We start from the raw sequence: 25,502 nt of genomic DNA, 5'->3' as shown, positions 1-25,502 counted from the left end.
AAGTTTATAGTTATTATTTTTAATTTGTTTGCTTGTGTGAGTTTGAGTTCAAGTGTGTTACCGCTGCCTTAGTGACTAAAGCCCTTGTCTCACTGGAAGCACTGCCAAGTAGCTTTATTCTTTAGCAGACCAGGAGGAGGAGTCCGGCATCTATCAGCAGCACTTCAAATGAGCCCAGGCAACAGAAATGGTGGAATTGTCTAAAGACTGTGAGGTATCCCTCTCCTGTTTTCACATCATACAGGTACTAAACCAGCACCAAAAGGGCAGTAACATGATACTACATAGGAACAAGCTGTAAACACCAGTCAGACCAGAGAAACAATACAAAAGGATAACAATGAATTAAAACGTAATGTCAGATCAGAGTCTGTGACAGAGTTCCTATCCAGCCCTCTGTTAAGTAATTTTGAGAGTAGAGTTTAATGAGACACTATCAATGCTTTGCTAAAATTCAAATATGTTGCGCTGGCTGTTAGATCCATTTTTTTGAGTAAATGCTCTGATTCCTGTCACTAATTCTATCACCTATTTGTTATGAATGTTGTCCTTTCCTCCCAGTGTTAGTAAAGCTATTGACAGAACCTGGTCACTTAAAATATAGCATCCAGCCACTTGCCATTGTTGATATGCTTTAACTTCAGCACTTATCAACTGACCAGATATCAACTGATTTTATTCTTACAGGAACTATCCTCAAAGCTTTGATTTTGAGCTTGTTTTTAAATTGTTATCCAATCTGCCTGGAAGTGGTTGGTAGCAATATGATCAATTTTCTAGAAAATCAACATGTCAAAATCTTCCCTTCAGATCTGTGAACATTTTCTCCTCCTATGTTCTGTAGGATACTCGGGAGAAAATATATGATTAGATATGACTTTGTTGTGTGACATGATGATACAACATCAATACAGATGTTTGATACCATCACTGTGCTCCAGGGAATCTTGGTCCAGAATATTATGCTAATGCCCCCTTCAGTTTAACAGTTGGGCTTTGTCTTCCTATACTGTTACCATAGGAACATGTCCTGGTAATGGGGATAGGGTTGCCACTTGTCCTGGTCTTCCCATGATTGTCCCTTATTTGAAGTAGCAGTCCTGGGAAATCTGGAAGGGCGCTCAGGCCACTCCTTTTTTGAGGTAACTGTCCCTAGGCACCAAGCAAGAATGGGGCCGCACTGTACAAATACAGAGGAGTAGACGTCCATGCCCTGAAGAGTTGACAATCTAACCAGACAGATGCAGGATGGGAGAAGAGGTATAACACATGAGCTGAGTGAACAATAGCATGGCAGCAAACATTGCGCTAGTTCCACAATTTTTTGTGTGTGGGGGTAGCTAGGAGGAAAGAAAAAGGAAGGGGAAGGAGGTGAGGGGGAGTAGAAGGGGCAGGTTTGGGTGAAGAGACTGGGAGGGAAATGTTGGAGCAAGCAGCCAATTTGCACAGGGCAGAGAAATTGCAGTCAAACCTGTAGAATGTTTTCTGAATGTCCTGAGGTACCTGCTTTGGCTGCATCTGCCCCTGCTAGCTGGAGTCTCTGGGCTATTTCCTCTCAGCTGCCATCTGGGATATCTCCCTATTGATGCTGTAGTCCCATTCATGATGGGTTCCTCTTTTTCCATAAACCGAGTCCCTATTATCCCCAGTCACTGCTAACAAATTCCAGCTGGCTGGGGCCCTTCTTCCCTCCCAGCCAAGCAAATTATACTACCAGGCTTGATTTTTCCAGGAGCCCAATATGAAAATTAATCGGTTAATCTATTGAAAGATGGTTTAGGTTATTGTCATTGCTTGGTCTGTTCTTCTCAGCTGTGCCTCGAGTTCTTACACCAATAAAACAAGTGGGTCTGGCTCTCTGTATTGTGCACTTTCATGGCACAATAGCAACAAGCAATCCTGATTGCATGCATCAGGTCTCTGTTATGTTTTGATTGAAATAAGCAACCTGTGAGAAAGTTTAAATAGGGTTCTTCATTTAAACAAATTCACCAGTTGTAACAGCTCTACTTTCTTGCTTCCCCATCCTCCTTTTCCTCACCTAAACTCCCACCAGTGTTTCCAGTACACATTACATTTATTCATGCCTATTGTAGTCAATAACCTTGAATTTGAGAGGTCCCCATGATAATAGGTCTGTTGTATCTATCAATAGTTCTGTCCCCTTTCTTCCACCTGTCTTTCAGATCTTGTTTCCATTCCTTTTCATTACACTGTGTTTCTCCTGTTCAGATGCAACAGTTAAATACCATTTTTTCAGTGACTAACATTTCTGATTGTTTCAGATAAATAAACCAAGCAGAGAAGCGTAGACTACAGAGTGACAATGGCAGAAGGAGAGCTTCCCTCCCTGGAAAATAAGTCAATGAAGAAAGAAAGAGAGTTGAACACAGAGGAGAAGAAAGAATCCATGTGGAGCTATTTGAAGAAAAAGACAAGATAATCAGCGAGATGTATGCAGTATAACACGGACAAGCCCAATACAATTTTACGGTTCTGTAGCACTAGAAGCAATTACTGACCCAGGTGAGTTACAGTCCCAAAGTCCAGACCAGGGGTCGGCAACCTTTCAGAAGCGGTGTGCTGAGTCTTCATTTATTCACTCTAATTTAAGGTTTCGCGTGCCGGTAATACATTTTAACATTTTTAGAAGGTCTCTGTCTCTAAATCTATAATATATAACTAAATATTGTTGTGTGAAAAGTTAATAAGGTTTTTAAAATGTTTAAGAAGCTTCATTTAAAATTAAATTAAAATGCAGAGCCCCCCGGACTGGTGGCCAGGACCCGGGCAGTGTGAGTGCCACTGAAAATCAGCACGTGTGCCGCCTTCGGCACCTGTGCCATAGGTTGCCTACCCCTGGTCCAGACCATTGTTTTTAACTTCTTAAGTCTGTCAAGGCTTTTGTAAGTGGCTCTCTCCAGAACTGCCTTCTTTTTTGTTTCATTTCCCTGTTCTTTTGATCTTGGAACTGCTGTCACTTTCCAGGGATGAATATCTAGACTTTTGCTTACAGGGAGGCTCTGAGTCTGAATCTGAGAGATTAAGGATTGCTATCAGCAAAATTAAACTAAGAGCAGAAGTCATTTTGAACGTGAGCTTGATTCTCGTGCACATGTGGTCCTGGACTCTCTTACCAAATGGCATTCTCACAGCAGATGTACCAAAGAGGTGCAGATGCTTGACATCTTCAGTAGATAATGGTGTCTTTGCTTCCTACTTCACCTGTTTTGGCTGGGGTACTGTCAAAATAAATGTTGTTATATGAGCCTAACCTGGGAGATCAGAAATGGAGTGTCTGGTATTCAGCCTCAACCCAGTGGCCAGCGGGGATGTTAGATTTGAGATCCTATTCCCCATATTGTCCTCAGGAGGGGTAAGAGTCTCTCTAGAAGACAGTGTAGATCTTAAAGACAGAGATCTTTTAAAGGATCTATCTTTTGCCAAATGACAACCAATGAGAACTGATTCTCAAATCTAACCCAGTTACATCAACTATAATATTGTTTATATACAAACATAAGAATGGCCATACTGGGTGAGATCAATGGTCCACCTAGCCAGTGCCAGATATTTCAGAGTGAGTGAATAGAAGAGGGCAATTTTGAGTGATCCATCCCATGTCATTCACTCCCAGCTTCTAGCAGTCAGAGGTTTAGGGACACCCAGAGCATGGGGTTGCATCCCTGACCATCTTGGCTAATAGCCGTGTATCCTCCATGAGTTTATCTAATTCTTGTTTGAACCCAGTTATATTTGGGCCTTCACAGCCTCCCCTGGCAATAAATTCCTCAGATTGACTGTTATTGTGTGAAGAAGTACTTCCTTATGTTTGTTTAAAACCTGCTGCCTGTTAATTTCATTGAGTGACCCCTGATTCTTGTGTTATGTGAAGGAGTAAGTAACACTTCCTTATTCACTTTCTCCACACCAGTCATGATTTTACAGACCTCTAACATATCCCTCCCTTAGTCATCTCTTTTCCAAGCTGAACAGTCTAAGTCTTTTAATCTCTCCTTGGGTGGAAGCTCTTCTATACCCCTAATAATTTTTGTTGCCCTCTGTAATTTTTCCAATTCTAATATATCTTTTTTGAGATGGGGTTACCAGAATTGCATGCAGTATTCAAGATGTGGGCATACCATGGATTTATATAGAGGCAATATGATATTTTTGGCCTTATTATCTATCCTGTCCTTAATGATGCCTAACATTCTGTTTTCGTTTTTGACTGCCACTGCACATTGAGTGGATGTTTTCAGAGAATTACCCGTGATGACTCCAAGGTCTTTTTCTTGAGTGGTAACGGCTAATGTAGACTCCATAATTGTGTATGTGTAATTGGGACTATCTATTCCAATGTGCATTACTTTGCATTTATCAACACTGAATTTCATCTGCCATTTTGTTGCCCAGTCCCCCAGTTTTGTGAGATCACTTTATAACCCTTCACAATCAGCTTTGGACTTAACTACCTTGAGTAATTTTGTATCATCTGCAAACTTTGCCACCTCACTGTTTACCCTCTTTTCCAGATCATTTATGAATATGTTGAACAGCACTGGTCCTGGTACAGATCCTTGGGGGACCCTGCTATTTACCTCTTTCCAACGTGAAACCTTACTGTTTGTTCCTACTCTTTGTTTACTATATTTTAACCAGTGACTGATCCACGAGAGGACCTTCCCTCTTATGCCATGACCCCTTGCTTTGCTTAAGAGCCTTTGGTGAGGGACCTTGTAAAAAGCTTTCTGATAGTCCAAGTACACTATACCCACTGGATCACCCTTGTCCACGTGTTTATTGACCCCCCTCAATGAATTCTAATAAATTGGTGGGCATGATTTCCCTTTAAAAAAAGGCTGTTGACTCTTCCCCAACATATCTGGGAGTGGATGGGTCACTACAAAAAGTAATTTTCCCTCTGCTGATACTCACACCTTCTTGTCAACTGTTGGAAATGGGTGACATCTACCTTGATTGCAATGGCCTCGTTAGCACTACAAAGGTAATTTTCCCTCTGTTTCAGAGTAGCAGCCGTGTTAGTCTGTATCTGCAAAAAGAACAGGAGTACTTGTGGCACCTTAGGGTACGTCTACACTACGGGACTATTCCGAATTTGCATAAACCGGTTTTGTAAAACAGATTTTATAAAATCGAGTGCGCGCGGCCACACTAAACACATTAAATCGGTGGTGTGCGTCCATGGTCCGAGGCTAGCGTCGATTTCTGGAGCGTTGCACTGTGGGTAGCTATTCCCTAGCTATCCCATAGTTCCCGCAGCCTCCCCCGCCCCTTGGAACTTCCGGGTTGAGATCCCAGTGCCTGATGGGGCAAAAATCATTGTCGCGGGTGGTTCTGGGTAAATGTCGTCAGTCACTCCTTCGTCTGGGAAAGCAACGGCAGACAAGCATTTCGCGCCTTTTTCCCCTGGATTGCCCTGGCAGATGCCATAGCATGGCAATCATGGAGCTTTTTTTGCCGTTTGTGACTCTCACCGTATGTGTAACAACCCCACCTGTTGATTCCGTTCTTCCCCCAGCCTTTCTTGGCTACCGTAGCATTGTCCCCCCACTTGTGTGATGAATTAATAAAGAATGCAGGAATAAGACACACTGACTTGTTAGTGAGAAATGAGTGGAAGGCAGCCTCCAGCTGCTATGATAGTCCAGACAGGACATTAAGCAGTGTGTAGGAGAGAAGCCCAGCATCCCACTGCTAGTCCAGGGGCAACTGAATCTTTTCTTTACACATGAAGGGTGGGGGCTGATGGAGCTCAGCCCCCTGTTGCTATGATGAGGATGGTTACCAGCCATATTGCACCATCCATCCACCAGAAAAAATTAGGGCCAATAGGCTGATGACGAGGACGGTTACCAGTCCTTTTGTACCATCAGCTGAGGCTGATGATGAGGATGGATTTCCATCTTTTTGCACGATCAGCCGCCCATGACGGGGGGGGAGCAAGGATGTTGGTGTTGAGTGCTGCACTATCGCGTCTATCTGCAGCATTCAGTAAAGGTAGGGTGACATGTAAAAGAGTCAGAGGATTGTTTTACCTTTCGCTTCTGGAGGTGGGTGGGGGGTGGGTGAGTAGATTGCCGAGCTATGCCCTGACCCGCAGACACTGTGTTTGACCCTAGAAGCATTTGGAGCTCAGCCAAGAATGCAAATAATTTTAGGAGGCTGCAGGAACTGTGGGATAGCTTCAGTCCTCCAGTCCATGCGCATCCATTTGATTCTTTGGCTTTCCGTTACGCTTGTCACGCTGCAGTGCGCTGAGTCCCTGCTATGGCGTCTGTCTGGAGATTTTTAAAAAAGGATTCTGAATTTCATCTTCTGTAACGGAGCGCTGATAGAACGGATAGAACGGATTTGCCTGCCCTTACAGCGATCACATCCGCATGGTCCATGCGGGAGCTCTTTTTTTTATTTTGATTTCGGACTGCATCGCCACCCGTGCTGATCGGAGCTCCACGCTGGGAAAACAGGAAATATTCAAAAGTTCGCGGGGCTTTTCCTGTTTACCTGACCACTGCATCCGAGTTCAGATTGCGGTCCAGAGCGGTCACTGGTGCACTGTGGGATAGCTCCCGGAGGCCAATACCGTCGATCAGCGTCCACACTAACCCTAATCCGATATGTTAATACCGATACTAGCGTTACTCCTCTCGTTAGGGAGGAGTACAGAAACCGGTTTAAAGAGCCATTAAAATCGATATAAGGTGCCTCCTAGTGTGGACGGTTTTGGCGTTAAATCGGTTTTATGCTCCTAAAACCGATTTAAACGCCTAGTGTAGACCAGGCCTTAGAGACTAACAAATTTATTTGAGCATAAGCTTTTGTGGGCTACAACCCACTTCATCAGATGCATAGACTGGACATGTTCCCAGTCAATATGGGGATAGTTGAAATCTCCCATCATTACTGTTTTTTTTGTTTTTATAGTCTCTAATCGCCCCGAGCATTTCACAATCACTGTCACCATCCCAATCAGGTGATCAATATATTCCTGCTGCTATGCTCTTATTGTTTAAGCATGGAATTTCTGTCAATAGAGAGTCTGTGGTACTGTTTGATTCATTTAAGATTTTTGCTATATTTGACTCTGCTTTCCTTCACATATAGTGCCACTCTCCTATCAGAATGACCTACTTTGTCATTCCTATATATTTTGTACCCTGGAATTACTGTGTCCCATTGATTGTCATTGTTCCACCAAGTTTCTGCAATGCTTATTATATCAATATCCTTGTTTAATACCAGGTGCTCAAGCTCACCCATTTGAGTATTTAGACTGTTTGCAGTTGTATACAAGCACTTATAAAATTAGTCAGTATTTACTTGTCTACCTTCATGAGATGTAATTGAATGGGACTTTTCGTTTGACTATATCATAGTAAAAAGGAGAGGATAGAAGTGGATAAAATACAGGTATGAACTGAAGAGAAATAGAGTATCCTCTTTAATAAATCATCTGCTAAGGGATGTGTCTATCTGAACGGTGTGATCCTCTGGACCTTTAGGCATTCCCTCAGCCCTTAGTTTAAAAGCACCTCTACAACCTTTTTAATTTTACATGCTGGCAATCTGGTTCCGTTTTGATATAGGTGGAGGCCCATCCTTAGGTGGAGCCCATATGTTATACTTCTGCTAAAACTGGGTGAGGTGGCTGAAAATAAGTTGTATGGAGTTGTGTAAGCAAGATTTGGGTAGCATTGTACCCATCTGAGAGCGCCCACATAATGCTTTTGCCATATGAACCATTCACATCTTTGGTTTCCCTCCTCTCAGAAAGACAGGCTGCACACACGACTGATCATCAAGTAATAGAGGACTGAATCATGGGGATCTAGCCAATTCTGTTTAAATTCTTCTAGTAACATTGTAGCAGGGTGTCTTGCCTCTTAAGGGCTGGAGGGCTTGGGGCTGGCCGACCCTGTTTACTGACGAGGCACACCTGGGCTGGATGAGCTGCTTCTCAGAGTAGCAGAAAGCTGCAATGAAGGGGGGAAGGTCAAGAAACCGTACAGAGGAAGAAAGGCTCCCGCAGGGAAGACCCTAACACCATGGGAGTGTGGAAGGCTGAGCTGCAGCCAGGTCAAACCTGGGTAGCCCCAGTTTAAAACTGGTTTGTTTTGGGCTACCAGCGGCGAGACTCCATTGACTTGTTGCTAGCCTGAGTGGAGCTGGTGAAGGGTGAATTAAAAGGACCCAGGAGAAGATCAGTCTAAGCTCTAGAACAGGGGTGGGCAAACTTTTTGGCCTGAGGGCCACATCAGGGTTCCGAAACTGTATGGAGGGCCAAGTAGGGAAGGCTGTGCCTCCCCGAACAGCCTGGCCCCCACCACCTATCCTCCTGCTCCCACTTCCCGCCCCCTGAGTGCTCCCTTCAGAACCCCTGACCCAGCCAACTCCCCCTGCTCCTTGTCCCTAACTGCCCCCTGCCTATCCGACCCCACCACCTAGCCGACTCCCCTCTCCCCTGACTGCCCCAACCCCTATTCACACCCCTGCCAGGCCCCCTGGGGCTCCCACGCCTATCCAACTGCCCCCTGCTCCCTGTCCCCTGACTACCCCCCGGGACTCCCTGCCCCTTATCCACCCCCCCCGCACTCCCTGCCCCCTTACCATGCCACTCAGAGCACCAAGACTGGCAACCACACCGCCTGGCCGGAGCCAGCCATGCCGCCATGCAGTCTAGAGCACCGGGGCAGACCGGCAGCTCTCGAAGCCGCGCTGCCCAGCAGGAGCTTGCAGCCCCGCTGCCCAGAGTGCTGGTGGCACAGCAAGCTGAGGCAGTGGGGGAGGGGGGACAGTAGAGGAGGGGCTGGGGGCTAGCCTCCTCAGCTGGGAGCTCAAAGGCCGGGCGGGACAGTCCTGCAGGCCAGATGTGGGCCGTGGTTTGCCCACCTCTGCTCTAGAAGGAAGGCTGTGGGGCTTTCTTAATCAAGAGGGAAGTACTGAAGACCATACCTTTATATTTTAGAATTAAGGAGCTTAACAACCTTCCCACTCCCAAAACGGATGCATCCTCTTTTGGCAGGAGGCATTTTTAAAAGTACTATTTAGAGCAGTGGCTTTCAACCTGTGGTCCATCATCCATGGATCCTTGGGGTCCACAGACTATGTCTAAGATTTCCAAAGCAGTCTACACCTCCACCCCTACCCCCCGCCTCTCTCTCTCTCGCACACAGCATGCCACAGTAATGGTTGCTTTGTCTCAGAGCAAATAAGCAACCGTCTGTCAAACGGAGCTTTCAAAGGGCATATCCAAAACAATGACAAGAGTGGCCACTTGACTTAAGGGGATTATGGGACGTTTCCAGAGGCTGATCAGAGCTCAGTAATGCAACACCTCATTCACACTGACGCTGGGGCGCTCCAGCGGAGGCACATCAAATGTTATTTTACTCGCTGAGGTGGAGTACCAGCAGCGCTCTAGCCGTGGAGTCAGAGCGCTCTACATGCCTTGCCAGTGTGGATGGGTAGTGAGCTAGTGCAGCCGGGGCTGCTTTAATGCACTGTAACTCGCAAGTGTAGCCAAGCTCAGTCAGCAAGAGCCTGCCATCTCCACAAGTCTGGAATGATCAAACCTAATCAAGAGCCCACAGTGAATTAACTCAGGAGGGCTTGTCTTCACTAGAAAATCAGGTAATCTTAGAACATGAACTTGAGTAGTTGCTTTAACTGCTGTGATGTAGCACATAACTTTGCCGTCAGTGTAGATGGGGACAAGTCATGTGTAGCTTTGTCAGATGGTCAAAGGTAGCTGGTTTCAGTAAGGTTTACCCACAGCCTGCCGACATGGCCGTTGGGTTTCAGATCCTGGTCTACGCTGACTGTTAAGTCATATTTAACTTCAGGTACGTTAATAAGTCCTCAAGCGTGACTTAATTTTCTAGTGAAAACCAAGCCCAGAAAGCTTTATTTCGAATGAGCTCCTGTTCCCCGATTAACAGTGCTGCAGGTTAGCTCCTCAGAGCTCCCGCTGAGCACAGAATTGGGACACAACTCCCGGCAGCTTCAGTTAACTTTGGGTACTGTGTAAAATACTGCCTGTAATTGCTATTCAGGTTTCTACAGGGCATAGGGCAGCACCCTTACCTTGTTATATCAGATGACACCGTTTGAAGGACAGTATGAGTGTGTAAATGATCTAATTATCCAGTACCTTGCATGAAAGACTCTGTGTTCCAACACTTCTTGTCCTTTCTGTATGCTGTGCTATGGAGTTTAGAGTCCACTAAGCTATCTCTTCAACATTTATCTGCCCTTAAGTAGATTACTTATTCCCAGGGACGTGACAAAACTCCGGGGCTTTTTCAGCCTTCTTCACCTCCAACGCCATTTAGTACAAAGCTTATTTGCTACTTTCTCCATCTTGGTACGTGTAAGTTTAGTCCCTTTTTGCAATATTGTCAGGTATATTTCTTTCAGCGTGTCCGTATGGTTCCTATATCTTCTGGCCAGAATGCTGAGATGCTGATGGGTTCACATTGATGCATTAACCATTTGATTTTTCTTGTAATGAACAAACAAGTAGGGAGGCTCCCTCTTCCCTATTATTCTATTGAAGTGTTGTAGTGATCTTATGATAGGGCAGGATGATGCATTAGAATGCACATGAAACAAAAGATTCTCTGGAATATGTAACAGAAATAGGGAACTGGGTGACCCAGAAGTATAGGATACAGAATCTTCTGCCTTTTAACTTTATATGGTCAAATCCAGTCTATATTGATAGTGACTTGAAGTCATTGCCATCTGATGGATGATTAATGGTTTATAAACTATAGGTGAGATAATTGGGTAGTCTCAGTTCAAAGTTCTGATAGACAGGTGTAGGTGTCTATAGCCCTAAAACAACCACCAGTCTTCATCTATCATTATTAAAGTCACCACCATGCCAGTTGGTACCCTCATTAACAGTCTCACCAGAGATGCCATGAATGTAAGGAGGGGGAAACTAAACTCCCCTCTTGCCATTAAGGATGGTCCCCTCCAAGGCAGGGTTGAGGCAAATTCACGAAGCAGACTGAGGTCTGTTGGTGCTGCCCATACTGGAGTGGAATAGAAGACTTTGCTCTTCAGAACTGTCAATTCAGCTCCTTTCATCAGCATTAATTTCAGAAACATACAAAAAAGAAATACCTTTAATAATTCATACAATGTTAATGCTCCACACTGTATGTCTATATTTTTAGGAATGTGTACATTAAAAATAACTACTGGTGCAGACTTAAAATAATGTTAAAAGCAAGTTCCAAAGCTTACCAGTGGCTGGAGTTCTCTGAATGTTGCTCTGCAGACTCCTGATCCGGTGTCTCCTCTCAGCTTTTCAGAACCTTTACCTTTGTTATTAAACAGAAATATGAGGCACTGAAGCACTGTGCCAGGGCTTCTGATGGTGCCAGGGCTTCTGATCACTAGCCTGATATGGCACCAGTGACATCCATGGAGTTTTGTCTTTGACTTAAATGAAACCAGGCCCTATGACCTTTTCAGAATTTAAAGAGAAAGCTTCTGGTTCAAGGAAGGCCCCAGCAAGTTCTCTAGCAACAATTCTCTGGCCGTTCAGCTCTGAAGGCAGCACAGAAGTAAGGATGGCAATAACACCAACCATCCCCCCTAAAATAACCTTGTAATCCCTCTGCAACTCGCTTTTGCATTAGGACCCCCAGTTTGAGAAACTGGTCTCTCCTGTGAAATCGGTATAGTAGAGGGAAAAGCACACAAAAGACCTTGCTGTGTTTTTCATGGCTGTGAATTAGGTAGCTACTCATAAAGGTTGTCTCACCCAAAAATCTCTCTTCCAGCATTTAAAAGCCAGGTTGGCTGTGCTCCCTCCCTCCCCTTCAGAAGACAAGCATGCTGGCAGCTTGTCTCCTAGATGGAGGATGCAGAATTTCTCTGTCTCTACGGTTATAGGCGAAAAATCCATTATCGCTGCATGTATAAACAGAGGCACAGGGCAGAGGGTGGCTTTTTGTACCCTCTTTCCTACCTGTGCAAGGCGAGAGTTAATCTAACCCTGAGTGTGTCATCTCCATGATGGATTAGCATCCACCAGACTGAGTCCAGAGAGAAGCAGTCAGCATAGGCTGGACTCAGGACTCTTACCCAGTTCTGCATGTTATGCTGTATACCAGTGGTTCTCAAAGCCAGTCCGCCACTTGTTCAGGGAAAGTCCCTGGCGGGCCAGGCCGGTTTGTTTACCTGCCGTGTCTGCAGGTTCTGCCGATCATGGTTCCAATTGGCCATGGTTCGCCGCTCCAGGCCAGTGGGGGCTGCAGGAAGGGTGGCCAGCACATCCCTCAGCCCGTGCTGCTTCCCGCAGTCCCTTGGCCTGGAGCGGCGAACTGCGGCCAGTGGGAGCTGCAATCGGCCGAACCTGCGGACATGGCAGATAAACAAACCGGCCCGGCCCGCCAGGGGCTTTCCCTGAACAAGCGGTAGACTGGCTTTGAGAACCACTGCTGTATACAGTCTATAGAGAATGATCCGACTTCCATTAAAATAAATGGAAAGTCTCTTTGACTTAAAGGAAGTCGAAATGGGCCCATAAGAAGGAATGTAAGATTTTCCATGGTGAATCCAATTACTGGTCACTCAAGTCTGGTGTCCTGCTTTCAGTAGAGCAGACGTGGGCAAACTACGGCCTGCGGGCCACGTCTGGCCCACGGGACCGTCCTGCCCGGCCCCTCAGGTCCCAGCCGGGGAGCCTAGTCCCCAGTCCCTCCCCCGCTGTCCCCCCTCCTCTGCAGCCACACTGCCGCGCTCTGGTCCACTGCTCCCGCTGGGCAGCATGGGGAGCGCAGCTGGCTCTGGCTGCGTGTCACGGCTGCGAGCCCCTGCTGGTGGTAAGGGGGTGGGGAGCAGGGGGGTTGGCTAAGGGAGCGAAGGGGTTGAGGAGCAGTCAGGGAGGAGGGGGCAGTTGGATGCGGTGGAGGTTCTGGGGGGGGTTGGGGGCAGTCAGGGAGGAGGGGGCTGTTGGATGGGATGGAGGTTCTGGGGGGGCTGTCAGGGGATGAGGAGCAGGGAGGGTTGGGAGTGGGAGTCCTGGGGGGCCTGTTAGGGGGCAGGGATGTGGATAGGGGTCGGGAGGGAAGTCAGTACAGGGAGCAGGGGGATTGGATAAGGGGGTGGGATCCCGGGGGGCAGTTAGGGGCAGGGGGTCCCGGGAGGGGGTGGTCAGGGGATGAGGAGCAAAGGGCAGTTGGATAGGGGGTGGGAGTCCCGGGGGGGCTGTCAGGTGGCGGGGGTGTGGATAGGGGTCGGGGCAGTCAGGGTACAGGGAGCAGGGGGGTTGGATGGGGACAGGGGTCCTGGGAGGGGGTGGTTAGGGGACAAGGAGCAGGGGGGTTGGATGGGTTGGGGTTCTGAGGGGGGCAGTCAGGGAGTAGGAAGTGGGAGGGGGTGGATAGGGGGAGGATCCAGGCTGTTTGGGAAGGCACAGCCTTCCCTACCCAGCCCTCCATCCAGTTGCGCAACCCCGATGTGGCCCTCGGGCCAAAAAGTTTGCCCACCCCTGCAGTAGAGCCTAGTTTTGGAGCTGGTATTTCAGGAAGATGAAAATGTCCAGTAATGGACCTAGCTAATTGTGAATGCCCTGCTCAGGAGTGTGGGGTGGAAGTCTCTTTCCTGCTCCCTGCTAAGAAGCTCCCACTTTGCAGCATGAACTTTATTTGCTCCGGTCTTTGCATGCATAAATGCAAACGTTGTTGTTGGCCAGATTTTTTTTAAAAACCAGCTAGTACTTGAGTGTCAGCTCACCCGTAGCAGTGAATTCCACAGGCTGACTTTGTCTGTGCTGTGTGTGAAAGGCTGTGCAGTGCTGACATTATGCTGAGTACAACGTCTCTGTGGGATTCCATATGAACTGCAGGTATGAGGATATGGAGGCACAAGTATTGTGATTACCTCACAGCCAGTCTTTTCCTGACACTCTGTAATGAGTGTCTCAGTTACATCTGTACCTGACAAGGAGAAAGCAGAACCAAACCAATACAGCCGCCGCAGGTAAAGATGTGAATTGTGTGATTATTAATTCTTGGGGTCTGAGTCTCTCCTGTTTTTGCATGTTGTGGAGTCATCTAGACCTGGCCAAAGTGTGTGCAGTGGGTGTAAAGCAGAAGTCTACAGTCATTTATACCAATAGTAGCATCTTACAGTCTCTTTAGTGACAGTTTGCACAGGGGTGGATGACAATTCAATGGGCAAGGCAGTGGAGAATCAGGCCCAACAACCTCCTGTTTTCTTTTGTCAGAGTTGTGGCTACAGGAGCTGAAACAGGAATTCAATTCATGAATTAAGAATGAGTGAAAATGAAACAATTCATGTTACAAGGACACATGGGAATCCATTTGCATCAGCCTTTGTATGAAAGGCCAGCTACAGCCTACCTTAGACAAACTGTTGCCTGGTGAGTAGGCTTAGTAAATAAGACCTTTTTCTCTGGAGCAGACAACAAGAGAGGTTGTGTTTACAAAATGTTGTAGAATTGTGGGTGCTCACCAGCTTTTAGGATTATTTTTTCCCTATTGGATTTAAAACTAGTAATTTCACAACCTGTTTATAGAACAAACTGAGGTCTCTGCTGAAGAAGAGATGCCTAAAATATTGGGGGACAGCATCTTGTAAATTTGTAGGTGTTTAAATTGCATTGCGGTGTCTAGATGAGAAAATTGGAGTTCTTCTTTTACTCTATAATTTCAGATTAATGGTTCTTTCTGATGATCTTTTAGATATAGACACTCTCTCCTGTTTAGCTGCTAATTACAGGAAAAAAGGCTAACTGTCATAGAACAATTATACCTTGGAAAGGGTTCCAAGCACTACTGAAAATCTGAAGTAATTCCACTAGTCAATGATGTATAACCAGTATAAGATCACAATCAAGCCCATTGTGCTGTGTATGTACTGCTTAGGATAAATGCCATGAGGCAATCAGTTTTTGGCAGGCAGCCTACTGAACTGTAAATGAATTGTGATTGCGTGGGGCCAAGTGGGGGTAGAGACAACACTTTTTCAAATACCCCCAGAGCCCTGAAATTCTTGTACCTGTGCCCATGGGCGGTGTGTAAACTGCTGGCTGGAGGAGGCTAGCCGCCAGCGCCAGGAGGGTGGGTAGCACATGGCCGCAGCCCTCCCCCAGCCTGGGAGTGCCAGGATGGTGGGTGGTGCAGCTGGAACCAGCACAAGGGGACTGGAGCTGCATGCAGAGCGTGAAGCAGGAGGTGGGGCTGGGGGCAGAGTGTGGGCAGGGCCATGCCTGGCTGTTTGGGGAGGCACAGCCTCCCCCAGCCATAGGCGGCAGGTTTGTATAATTTTTGGTGGGGCCCAAAATAGTGGTGCCCCCCCGCTCCCGCCCTGTAAGCCGATATAAAATGAAGCTACAACGCGTCAGCGCCACAAGATTACAAGGGTCAATTAAAAGTGGAAAGTCAGAAGCAGCACTTGCCTACTTCAATATACAGTATTATATTTTGTTGTACCTGTTGTGATGAAGTGGGAATGTTCTTAATATTTTCTCTGAATACTGTGTGGGTGCCTCAGTTTCCCCTGCAAGATGCCAACTGAAGGTGTTGGGGACAAAGAGATCAGGTGGCCTCCTTGTCCGGAAGAGACACAGAGGCCAGAGGAGGGAGTGTCAGTTTGGAGCTGGCTGGGGAAATGGGGAGAGACTCAGAACTTGGGCTCCCCACCCCGCAAGATGGATCTGACCTGCCTGTGCCTGTTGCCTACATTTCCTGCACTCCTCTGATCACAGCTGTGATACCCACCTCCTGCTCAATCAGAGATGATTACAGGAATCTCCAGAGGAAATTTCCCTTTTAATGGTTTGTTTCTGACTGATTTAGAAACTGAGTCACAACCTGCCCCACATCTGAGTTCTCTTTTGCATCAGGTCATTTTGTTTGGTTTAATTTTGAAGCCCAAGAAAGAATAAATAACTGGAGATGGGACCGGACCTAAGCACTGCTGAACTTTGGTGCCATTGGCATCTGGAATTAGAACTTGATAATTGGTGACAGTGGGCAGAGCAAAAACCCTGGTTCTGAACAGTCTCTGAACTGTGTTCACTTCTGGGGTGTTGATGTCTGAATCTCAACTTTATTCGTAGATTCCAAGGCCGTAAGGGACCACTGTGATCATTTAGTCTGACCTGGATAACACAGGCCATAGAACTCCCCACAGACCCTTTTAAGATCTTTAGGAAGAACATCCAGTCTTGATTTAAAAATTGCCAGTTATGGAGAATCCACCACAACCCTTGGTAAATTGTACCAATGGTTAATTTCCCTCTTTCCAGTCTGAATTTGTCTTGTTTCAACTTCTAGCCATTGGATCACATTCTGTCTTTCTCTGAGAGATTGAAGAGCCTATTATTAACTATTTGTTCTCCATGTAGGTACTTATAAAAGGTTATCAAGTCACCCCTTAATCTGGTATTTGTTAAGCTAAATAAATGGATCACCTTGAGTGTACCACTATAAGGTCTACTTAGTCCTTTAATTGTTGTCATGGCTCTTCTCTGAACCCTCTCCAATTGATCAACATCCTTCTTGAATTGTGGGCCCCAGAACTGGATGCAGTATTCCAGGAATGGTCACATCGGTGCCAAATACAGAGGTAAAGTAACTTCTCTATTCCTACTTGAGGTTTCTATGTTTATGTGTACAAGGTTTGCATTAGCTCTTTTGGTCACAGCGTCACACTGGAAGCTCACACTCAGCTTATTATCCACCACTACCCCCAAATCTTTTTCAGAGTGACTTCTTCCCAGGAGAGAGTCCCCCATCCTTTAAGTACTGCCTACGTTCTTTGTTCCTAGAAAGTGTAGATTTACCTGTAGTCATATTTAAATGCATATTGTTTGCTTGCGCCCAGCTTACCAAGTGATCCAGATCTCTATGCGTGACCTGTCCTCTTCATTATTTATCATTCCTCCAGTTTGAGTCTTTTACAAACTTTATCAATGATGGTTTTATGTTTTCTTCTAGGTCATTGATTAAAATGTTAAATAGCATAGGGCCAAAAACTGATCCCTGTGGGATCTTGCTGGAAATACATCTGCTTGATGGTGATTCCTCATTACAGTAACATTTTGAGATCTATCAGTTAGCCAGTTTCTCATACATTTAATATGTGCCATGTTAATTTTATATGCTAGATTTTAATCAAAATGTGGTTGATATCAAGTCAGATGCCTACAGAAGTCTAAGTATATTACATCAGTGGTTCTCAACCAGGGGTACGCAGAGGTCTTCCAGGGGGTACATCAACTTATCTAGATATTTGCCTAGTTTTACAACAGGCTACATAAAAAACACTAGCGAAATCAGTACAAACTAAAATTTCATACAGACAATGACTTATTTATACTGCTCTATATACTATACACTGAAATATAAGTACATTATTTATATTCCAGTTGATTTATTTTATAATTATATGGTAAAAATAAGAAAGCAAACACTTTTTCAGTATTACTGTGCTGTGATACTTCTGTCTTTTTATGTCTGATTTTGTATACAATTAGATTTTAAGTGAGATGAAACTTGGGGGTATACAAGACAAATCAGACTCCTGAAAGGGGTATAGCAAGTCTGGAAAGTTTGAGAGCCATTGTATTACATGAACAGTATTACCTTTATCAACCAAACTTGTAATCACATGTAAAAAAATCAAGTTAATTTGATAGGATCTGTTTTCTATAAACCAATATTGATTAGCATTAATTATATTATCCACCTCTAATTCTTTATTAATTGAGTACCATATCAGTCACTCATTATCTTACTAAGGATCAATGTCAGACTGACCGGCCTACAATTACTTGGGCCATCCAGTTTGCCTCTTTTAAATATTGGCGCAGCGTTAGCTTTCTACCAGTCTTCTGGAACTTCCGCAGGGTTCCAAGACTTTTCAAAATCAACATTAACGGTCCAGCAAGTTCCTTAGCCAGTTCTTTATGGTTCAGACACATCTGTAAATATCTAGATGTAAGAGATCAAAGTGACTTGTTCCGAGAAATCCTGGGCTGTACCTCCATTGTATATTCCTGCTGGAATGAGGAACAGCATAGCAGGAGTGTCAGCTCAGAGAACCGTGGTGTTTCCCTAACTGTCAGGTCACTCTTCCTTTGGTCTTGGTAAGCATCCTGTTCTTAAGGAAACAATTCATTCCATGACCAGATTTACAGGACCACTGCAGAAAAAGTATCCACAAACAGGGAAGTGCATACACCGAGTATGTTATGTCCACGCCACTCCTTCTACAGCTCACTGCTTCCCAGACGCCTGCTCTTGGGCTACAACTGCACTGAGCACCTTCTGCAGCGGATGTAAACTGGGGACTTCCTTCGCCTATGAAAACTGCAACAGTTGTAATAGGGGAGCAGTTTTTTGGTGGGAATCACAGCTCAAGAAAAAGCACCAGCTTTAACTTGCACCCCATAGAAAATAAGTGAATCTGAAGTTAAATATTAAACAAAACGGCAGGGGATAACGGGTCTATTGTTTTCTCAAGTCTGCAAAAGGCGATATAAGGATAGGAGAAGGAAGGGAGCTGAAGAAGCAAGCAGGATGGACTCCTCCACAAAAATCAATAACGCTGCAGACATCTTGGTCATAGTCATCTATTTCTTGGTAACCCTGGCAGTGGGAATATGGGTATGTCTGGATTTTTCTTTCTTAATGAAAATGTAGTTTATTGGGTTCTAGGAAAATGGCTTCGTAAATTAAAATGTATAAATTGCCTGCTGCTTTATTGAGGGGTAGATTAAGATGTGGCAGGATGGAGATTATGTTGGGATTCACTGGGGAAGTAGGACCTGGTACGAGGCCTGGCTTGGGGGTGAAGAGGATGAGATTGTGGTGGAGGAGAACATAGATGGGGCTTGGAGTGAGGGTGAATGTAGCAGGGTGGACCCCTGCTCCTGCCCTGACGGGGTTCAAAACAGCCCTGGGAAGGGGCTGTGGAGGGAGAAAGCAGCCTTTAGGCTGGGCTGATTGGGGAAGTGGCTGCAGCTGGGGCCACGCCCCAATCTGAGCCACAGGGCCTTATAAGGTGGCCAGGGAAGCCAGAAGCCCAGACAGTCTTCCTCTGCCTGAAGAGGGAGATGGGCCTGGCTGCAGGGAGCTACAGACAGAGTACCTGAGGGGAGCAGGGCTGGGGACAGGCTGAGGAGCTGGGGAGCTCCAGCCTGGAAAGCCCCAGGCTGCGGCCTAGCATTGGGCTAACAGGTACTGGGGGTTGCAGAGGCAGCCCAGGGGTAGGCCAAAGCAGCAGGTCCAAACCCTCCTTGCCAGTGATGAGTAGGCTGATACTGCAGTCTGCCCCAGGACGTGGGGCTCGACAATGACTGGCAGTAGCCATATACTGAGGCAAGGTGGGGATAGAGGGTGGGGGTTCCCTGGGGAGGGGAGATCCAGAGAGAAAGGGGTTACTGCCGGGGGGCAGCACCCCATGTAAAAGGGCACCGGGGTCCAGGGAGGGACACGGGGGCCAGAGAACAGGCGGATCACTGGCCTGCAGAGGGCGCTCCGTGCTGGAAACCGAGCTAATTCCCCGGAGTCACCAGCAGGAGGTGCCGCAGGGGTGAGTCCGGCCCTTTACAGTGAAGGAGGGATATCTGTATGGAAGAGACTATAGGAAATGGCTGATGGATGGAGATCAGAATAATGGTGAAGTGCAGTTTTTAGCAGATTAGAGGTGGGGACCTGGTGAAGAACAGAGTGGGGGTGGAGGTGGAAATGGGATGGTAATGGTGGTGGATGGTTAGGGACGGAGTGCTGGAGCAGAGGCAACCGCAATGGGAATTCATGATGGCGTAGGAATTGGAGTGAAGTGTGAGAGGTGGGGTAAATAGGGATTGCAGTGGGGTTGATTGTGGTAGGAAGGAGGGTGAGTACTGGACTGAGTTGTAAATGGTGTGGATTGGAATAGAGCTAAAGGCGGAGGAGAGATGGTAATGGAGTGGGAGATGGGCATTCCTGCAGGATGGATATGAAATGGATGAGAGCACAGACAAGGTCTGGACACAGGAGAATGACAACTTTCCATCAACAGGATTTTACTGAAGTTAGTCCACAGCAGGCTAATGCAGGATAGATTCACGCCCCAGCTGGTTGCAAACAAATTGTTAGTGTAGACAAGCCCTCAGAGAAAAAACATTTCTTTCACACCTAACGGGTAAAGTAAGTCTAGATACTGAAATGTTCAAAGGAAATAGGCAGATAATTTTTGTTGTGATGCTGCTTAGTGGAAAACACTTGGGTGTCACTTGATTAAAGAGCTGATATCCCTTTCAGGAACAGTGTCTGTATTCTATCTGAGGAGACATCAGAGACTGTCCTTTTGAAAAATTCTGCTAGTGCCTCCTTGAGGAAAGAGCCAGCAGTTAACAGAATGAGTCAGGGAAACCTGCCCCTCTGTGACCTGTGCACTCCCCTGAAATAACCCAGGAGTCCATGCCATAGAACAGAGCAGGCAGCTGCAGGCAAAATCTTCCACACTAGCAGCTTGACAGAGTTTTAAAAAGTGATTAATTTTTGAGGTCTATTAACTAGTTAATGTTTGTTCAGCACTTTGAAGATGTGAAGTACCTGCACCTGTACCTCTGGCTGAGTGTATTGGATGCCAAGGGTTGGATTGTACCAAACAGTCTGTCCATTTATTCCCCCCGCCACCTCCCACAGAAGCAAAACAATTGAGGGCCCAGACCTTTCATGAGAGCACTGCTTCTTCCTAGTGCACCCTGGGGCGCAAGCAACCTCAAAGGACCAGGGAAGAATGGGGAGGAGGCAGGACCTTGAGCTCCCCCATCAGCCCACTCTAGCCAGCCAAGCTGTCCATTGACTCAGAAGGGTGCAGCATGCTCTCCTCTAAGGAGTGTTGTGGCAGAAATGCCTCCATTGCATCCTGGGGAGCTCTGGGAGGGAACCAGGCTTGTGCCTTAAAGGTACAATCTGACCTGAAGTATGATTATTGTAATTTATTATTGACTGTAATTCTTTGTAATATAAATTCCTGGGTCAGAAGAGGGCTGGTAGGTGGCATGTCAGGCACTGGAGCATTGAAGTTTCTACTTGTTTAGAATAGTTGCTAAGAAGGTTAATATTAAATGTGTCTCTCCACCAATGTTGTCCTTTTCCATTAGACAAATATTGATTCAACTATTGTATGTAGTGAAACATGTCCCTGTTTGTTTATTTTCTTGCATCTATATTAGGATCTGCATTCTGGCTCACTTTTGCTCATGCCCTCTCTGGTCTGCAAAGGGTTTTGGATCAGGCCCTATGAAAAATGTGAGAGAAACTTTCCATAAAGTCACTGCTGACATATAAAATGAGAGCGAGGAAAGTAATTCTTAACTGCTACTCTGTGGAAGTGAAGAAAGGCTAATAAGTGCAGGTACCTTGATGAGCTTATCAGAACAGGAAAGGTTAAATTGCCATGCAGTAGATTGCTGTAGGGAAACTCTGGAGCACGCTAGTATTGAGTAAGAAAGCTAGGTATGGCATCTCTAGTGCATGAACATAAAACTCACTACATCAGCAGTTTTGAGGCCTGCTCACGTGAAGGAGTGCTCCTATGAGTGACAGTTTGCCGGCAAGGCTCTCGGTTAGTGATGCATTTCTTGTGTTTTATTTGGGTTTTGCAGGCTTCATGTAATGAAAGTTAAACCAATAAAGCTTCAATGGTTAACGGGCGGCTCAAGGCACCGGCGCACCAAGCGCGTGCCTGGGGTGGCAAGCCGCGGGGGGCTGTGAGGGTGGCAGTCAGGCAGCCTTCGGCGGGAGGTCCGCCGGTCCCGCGGCTTCGGTGGCAATTCAGCGGCGGGTACGCAGAAGGCGCGTGACCAGCAGATTCCCGCAAGGCATGCCGCTGAATCCGTGTGACCGGGGCGGACCTCCTGCAGAAACGCTGCCAAAAGCTGCCTGACTGCCGTGCTTGGGGCAGCAAAAAACATAGAGCCGCCCCTAATGGTTAATTTATAGATTGATATAAGAACCATTGCTCAGTCATTGTCAGGTCATGCTATTCCCTTCAAAATCTTTCTCGGCATTATATTGGTTCCTCTTTCTCATTGATGCCCTGGTTGTTTCTGAAACCAGGCATAGTTTGCCTGTTAGAGTTGAAAATTTTAACCAGTTATTCTTTTTCCAGGCCATGTTCATATCTAACCGAGGGACAGTGGGAGGATTCTTCCTGGCTGGACGTAAAATGGTGTGGTGGCCGGTGAGTTCGTATTATACGCTGTGTGTGTGTGTGTGTGCGCGCGCGTACGTGTGGTTTTAGTCCACATGTAATGTTTGGCTGCACATCACTTTCACCATTTACTGAATGTTTTGTACTTACTACCTCTCTGGACCCTAATGTTTTTGGTCGAGGGCCTGGCTCATGTGAGGTGATTGCTGATAGGTACAAGGTACAGGGAGGAATTGATTTGTAGGGGTGGTTTCTGTGGTGCTGCTGTATTGCCTTCACTGTAGCAGCGCAATCTAGTCCTTTGCTGTAACAAGGACACAAGAACAAATGGGTATACACTGGACACTAGGAAGTTTAGACTTGAAATTAGATGAAGGTTTCTAACCATTAGAGGAGTGAAGTTCTGGAACAGCCTTCCAAGGGGAGTAGTGGGAGCAAAAGACATATCTGGCTTTAAGACTAAACTTGATAAGTTTATGGAAGGGATGGTATGATGGGATAGCCTAATTTTGGCAATTAATTTTGGCAATTGATCTTAATTAGTACCAAGCACTTATACAGCACATTTCCGCTGTAGCTCCAAAACCACTTTGCAGAGGAGGTAAGTGTCATTGTCCCTGTTTTAAGATGGGGAAAGTGATTCACAGACAGGTGATTTACAGGCCCTCCTGAGGTCCCTTCCGACTCTGCTATTTTATGATTCTATGAGGTGCAGTGACTTGCCCAAGGTCACCCAGCAGGCCAGTAGCAAGGGCTGAGACTAGGATCCAAGTCTCCTGAGTTAGTCCAGTGCTCTCTCCATTAGGTCACAATCTCTCTATTGAATGAGACTTCCTGGCAAAGGAGAAATCTTTCTACATAAATGTGGTTCTGTGACTGAATGCATCCCTGTATTCACACCCTACACACCACTGTAATAATCTTTGTACAAAATATGCCTTGTGAGCTATCATTTGAAAACGAATAATTTGCTGGCCAATAATATCAAGATGAAATGTATGTAACAATGTTGTATGTAAAGTTATGAACATAGGCTGAAATTATGGCTGAAATGTGTTTACCAGACAAGTCTGGGGAGGGGTTAAACCTGTTTCTCAGAGACAAGCTGAAGCCTTTAGCCAGGTGTGATCAAAGATGATTGGCAATCACCAGCTGAGCGGCCATCCTTTGGCAGCATTTTAACAAACAAGGAACCTCTTTCACCATGAGACTCTATGCCTCCATCTCCACAGTTTGAAGGAACTTTATTTCAGCAAAATGCATTTCAGAGGGTGACTGGACTATAAAAATGAGGTGCAAAATGCCCCAGGTCCTCTCGCTTTCTTTTCTTCCTATCTGTCCATCTGTCTCTCTTTCACCCAAGAATTCAGAGGGACCAGCCTTTGGACTTTGTGAGAGATCCTGACTTTAAAATTTGGTCAGTGATGTTGCTGGGAACGTGTGGGAAGGATTTTACCTTGAACCAAATCTAGTTTAAGTGTAGTCGTTAGAAAGCATTTTATGACTTTTTAATACCTTGTACTTGTGCTCACGTAAAACCTGTCTCTTTGTCGTTAAATAAACTATATTTATTCTTTAATCAAAACCAATCCAGTGTTGTGTTTAAACTGAATTGTTTGATAGCTCCAATTAAAGCAGCAAACTGTTGTACATTGGCCCCTTATGGGTCAATGAACCTCTAATACGTGACTGTCCAGGAGAGGGCTGGGCAGTGCAGAATGCATGTGTTTTAGGGAAAATTCAGACCTGGGAGTGTGTTAGGATCACCCTGCAAGTAGTAACCAAGGCTGCTGGAAGCTAGAGTGTGGCTCATGTGTAGCTGGAAGGCTGGAGCTATACAAAGACATTCGGGGTGTGACGTGCATGCTGTTTGGCTGTTCATGAGGGGCCAGGTTGGGAGCTACAGCAGCAAAGCATAGTGAGGCACCTAAGATTGCAGAGCAGGTGGTGACGCAACCTCTCGCTAGTCTGGATTGCATCCCAGATTGCGATAGATGCATTTTCTGAGTGTCACTAATATGGTACTTTCGTGATCATTGTTGCAGTTCATCTTGGAAGGAAAACTTTAGTGATTGGTTATAAAACCTACCCCTGATCCTGAAGTTGGACCCATGTGACAGGACCTTTGCACTTGAGTGGGATTTGATGCAGGGCTCTGTCCACACGGATACAATTGCAGGTTTGGGGCCTTACAGAACTAAATAAATATTTACTGACTGTAGGAATTTTCAGAACAGCTTTCAGAAATTCCTGCCCCTTTCTCAGTGTCTCCATTCTGTGTTGCCTGAATTGGGGCAGGATTGGAATTTCCATTTTCATGTTAGAGCATTGTCTTTCCAAGCAGGAGGAGGATCTCATGAGTAGATTAGGATTGAGAACATTCAGGGACTAATAGAAACCATTGGGAAACGGAGAATCTCAAAGTTATTTTAAGGCAAATTTGTTTTGTTTAATCAATGGAGTGACGCTGCCTGGAAACTGGATAACAAACACAATGGTGAATCAGGACCCCTGCCTGCCTGACTGACTAAATGCACTAGGCCTGATTCTCTGCTGCTTTGCACTTCATATAGTTCTTTATACCTATGAATAGTGAGTGTAAAACACTATCATCTTGTACGGTGCAAATGATAGCTCAAGGTGCAAGGCAACGGGGAATCCGGCCCAGTGTCTACAACACAAAAACACCATGGGTCAGACCCTCAGCCCTGGGTAAGCCTCTTTGCACTGCTCTAAAGCCACAAAGGGGACTTGAAGCTTCCCTAAAGGGGCAGCTGGGAATTCCCCTGACACAGGGGAGTCCCCCAGGGACATAAAGCAATATAGCCAGCTTTACATCGCCTAAGCCCCTTGTCCATGTAGGAGGCGTATCGGAGGCGATGATCCTGTACTGCCAAAATTGTCTCTAGGATTAACATTTGCTTAAAACCATCTTTGCCTCCTCCCTGTGAGCTCCTTCACTTTGGAACACCTACATACCTTCCTGTGACCTAACAGGAAATCTCTTCCTCTCCACCCTTGGCAGCACCTGGTAAGATAAAAGCAAAAGACATGGCAAGCACTCAGATCCTTAGTTAAATACTTACATTAACAATACTGTTCTGGAGGGCTACTCTGAACAAGGGAATGTGAGATTCTGGAAAACCCTTTCCCTGGTTTTAGTCTGGGCCGTCCTCAGGCCTCCCAGTGCAAATAGATATGGCTGGAGCGGGGATAAAATATAAAAAGGCCAAAAAGAATAAAAATACCAGCTTGATGCTGTGCCAACTATATGCAATATGTAA

The 25,502-nt window shown here is 46.0% G+C and overlaps 1 protein-coding gene across 8 annotated transcripts in view; it reads left to right on the top strand.

The window, feature by feature from the left end:
• The window catches only part of LOC123351102 (sodium/glucose cotransporter 1-like), a 61,689-nt gene that overhangs the window by 2,023 nt on the left and 34,164 nt on the right, over nt 1-25,502 (top strand). The window contains exons 3-8 of one of the 8 annotated variants that reach the window (XM_044990306.1): nt 129-244; nt 2,286-2,526; nt 14,270-14,425; nt 17,546-17,601; nt 18,535-18,677; nt 22,177-22,248. In XM_044990306.1, the coding sequence (XP_044846241.1) occupies nt 18,591-18,677; nt 22,177-22,248 (159 nt within the window). In that variant the 5' untranslated portion in view covers nt 129-244; nt 2,286-2,526; nt 14,270-14,425; nt 17,546-17,601; nt 18,535-18,590. Of the gene's footprint in view, nt 1-128; nt 245-1,111; nt 1,261-2,285; nt 2,527-13,891; nt 14,023-14,269; nt 14,426-16,586; nt 16,636-17,545; nt 17,602-17,928; nt 18,158-18,534; nt 18,678-21,341; nt 21,421-22,176; nt 22,249-25,502 lie in introns of those variants that run through there. The other 7 variants (XM_044990303.1, XM_044990304.1, XM_044990305.1 and 4 more) reach the window with 7 other exon arrangements.

This window comes from Mauremys mutica, chromosome 16, assembly GCF_020497125.1.
Source record: "Mauremys mutica isolate MM-2020 ecotype Southern chromosome 16, ASM2049712v1, whole genome shotgun sequence".
NCBI classification, from domain to species: Eukaryota; Metazoa; Chordata; order Testudines; family Geoemydidae; genus Mauremys; species Mauremys mutica.
The sequence above is the reverse complement of the archived record's forward strand: the minus strand, read 5'-3'. Positions and strand labels throughout refer to the sequence as shown.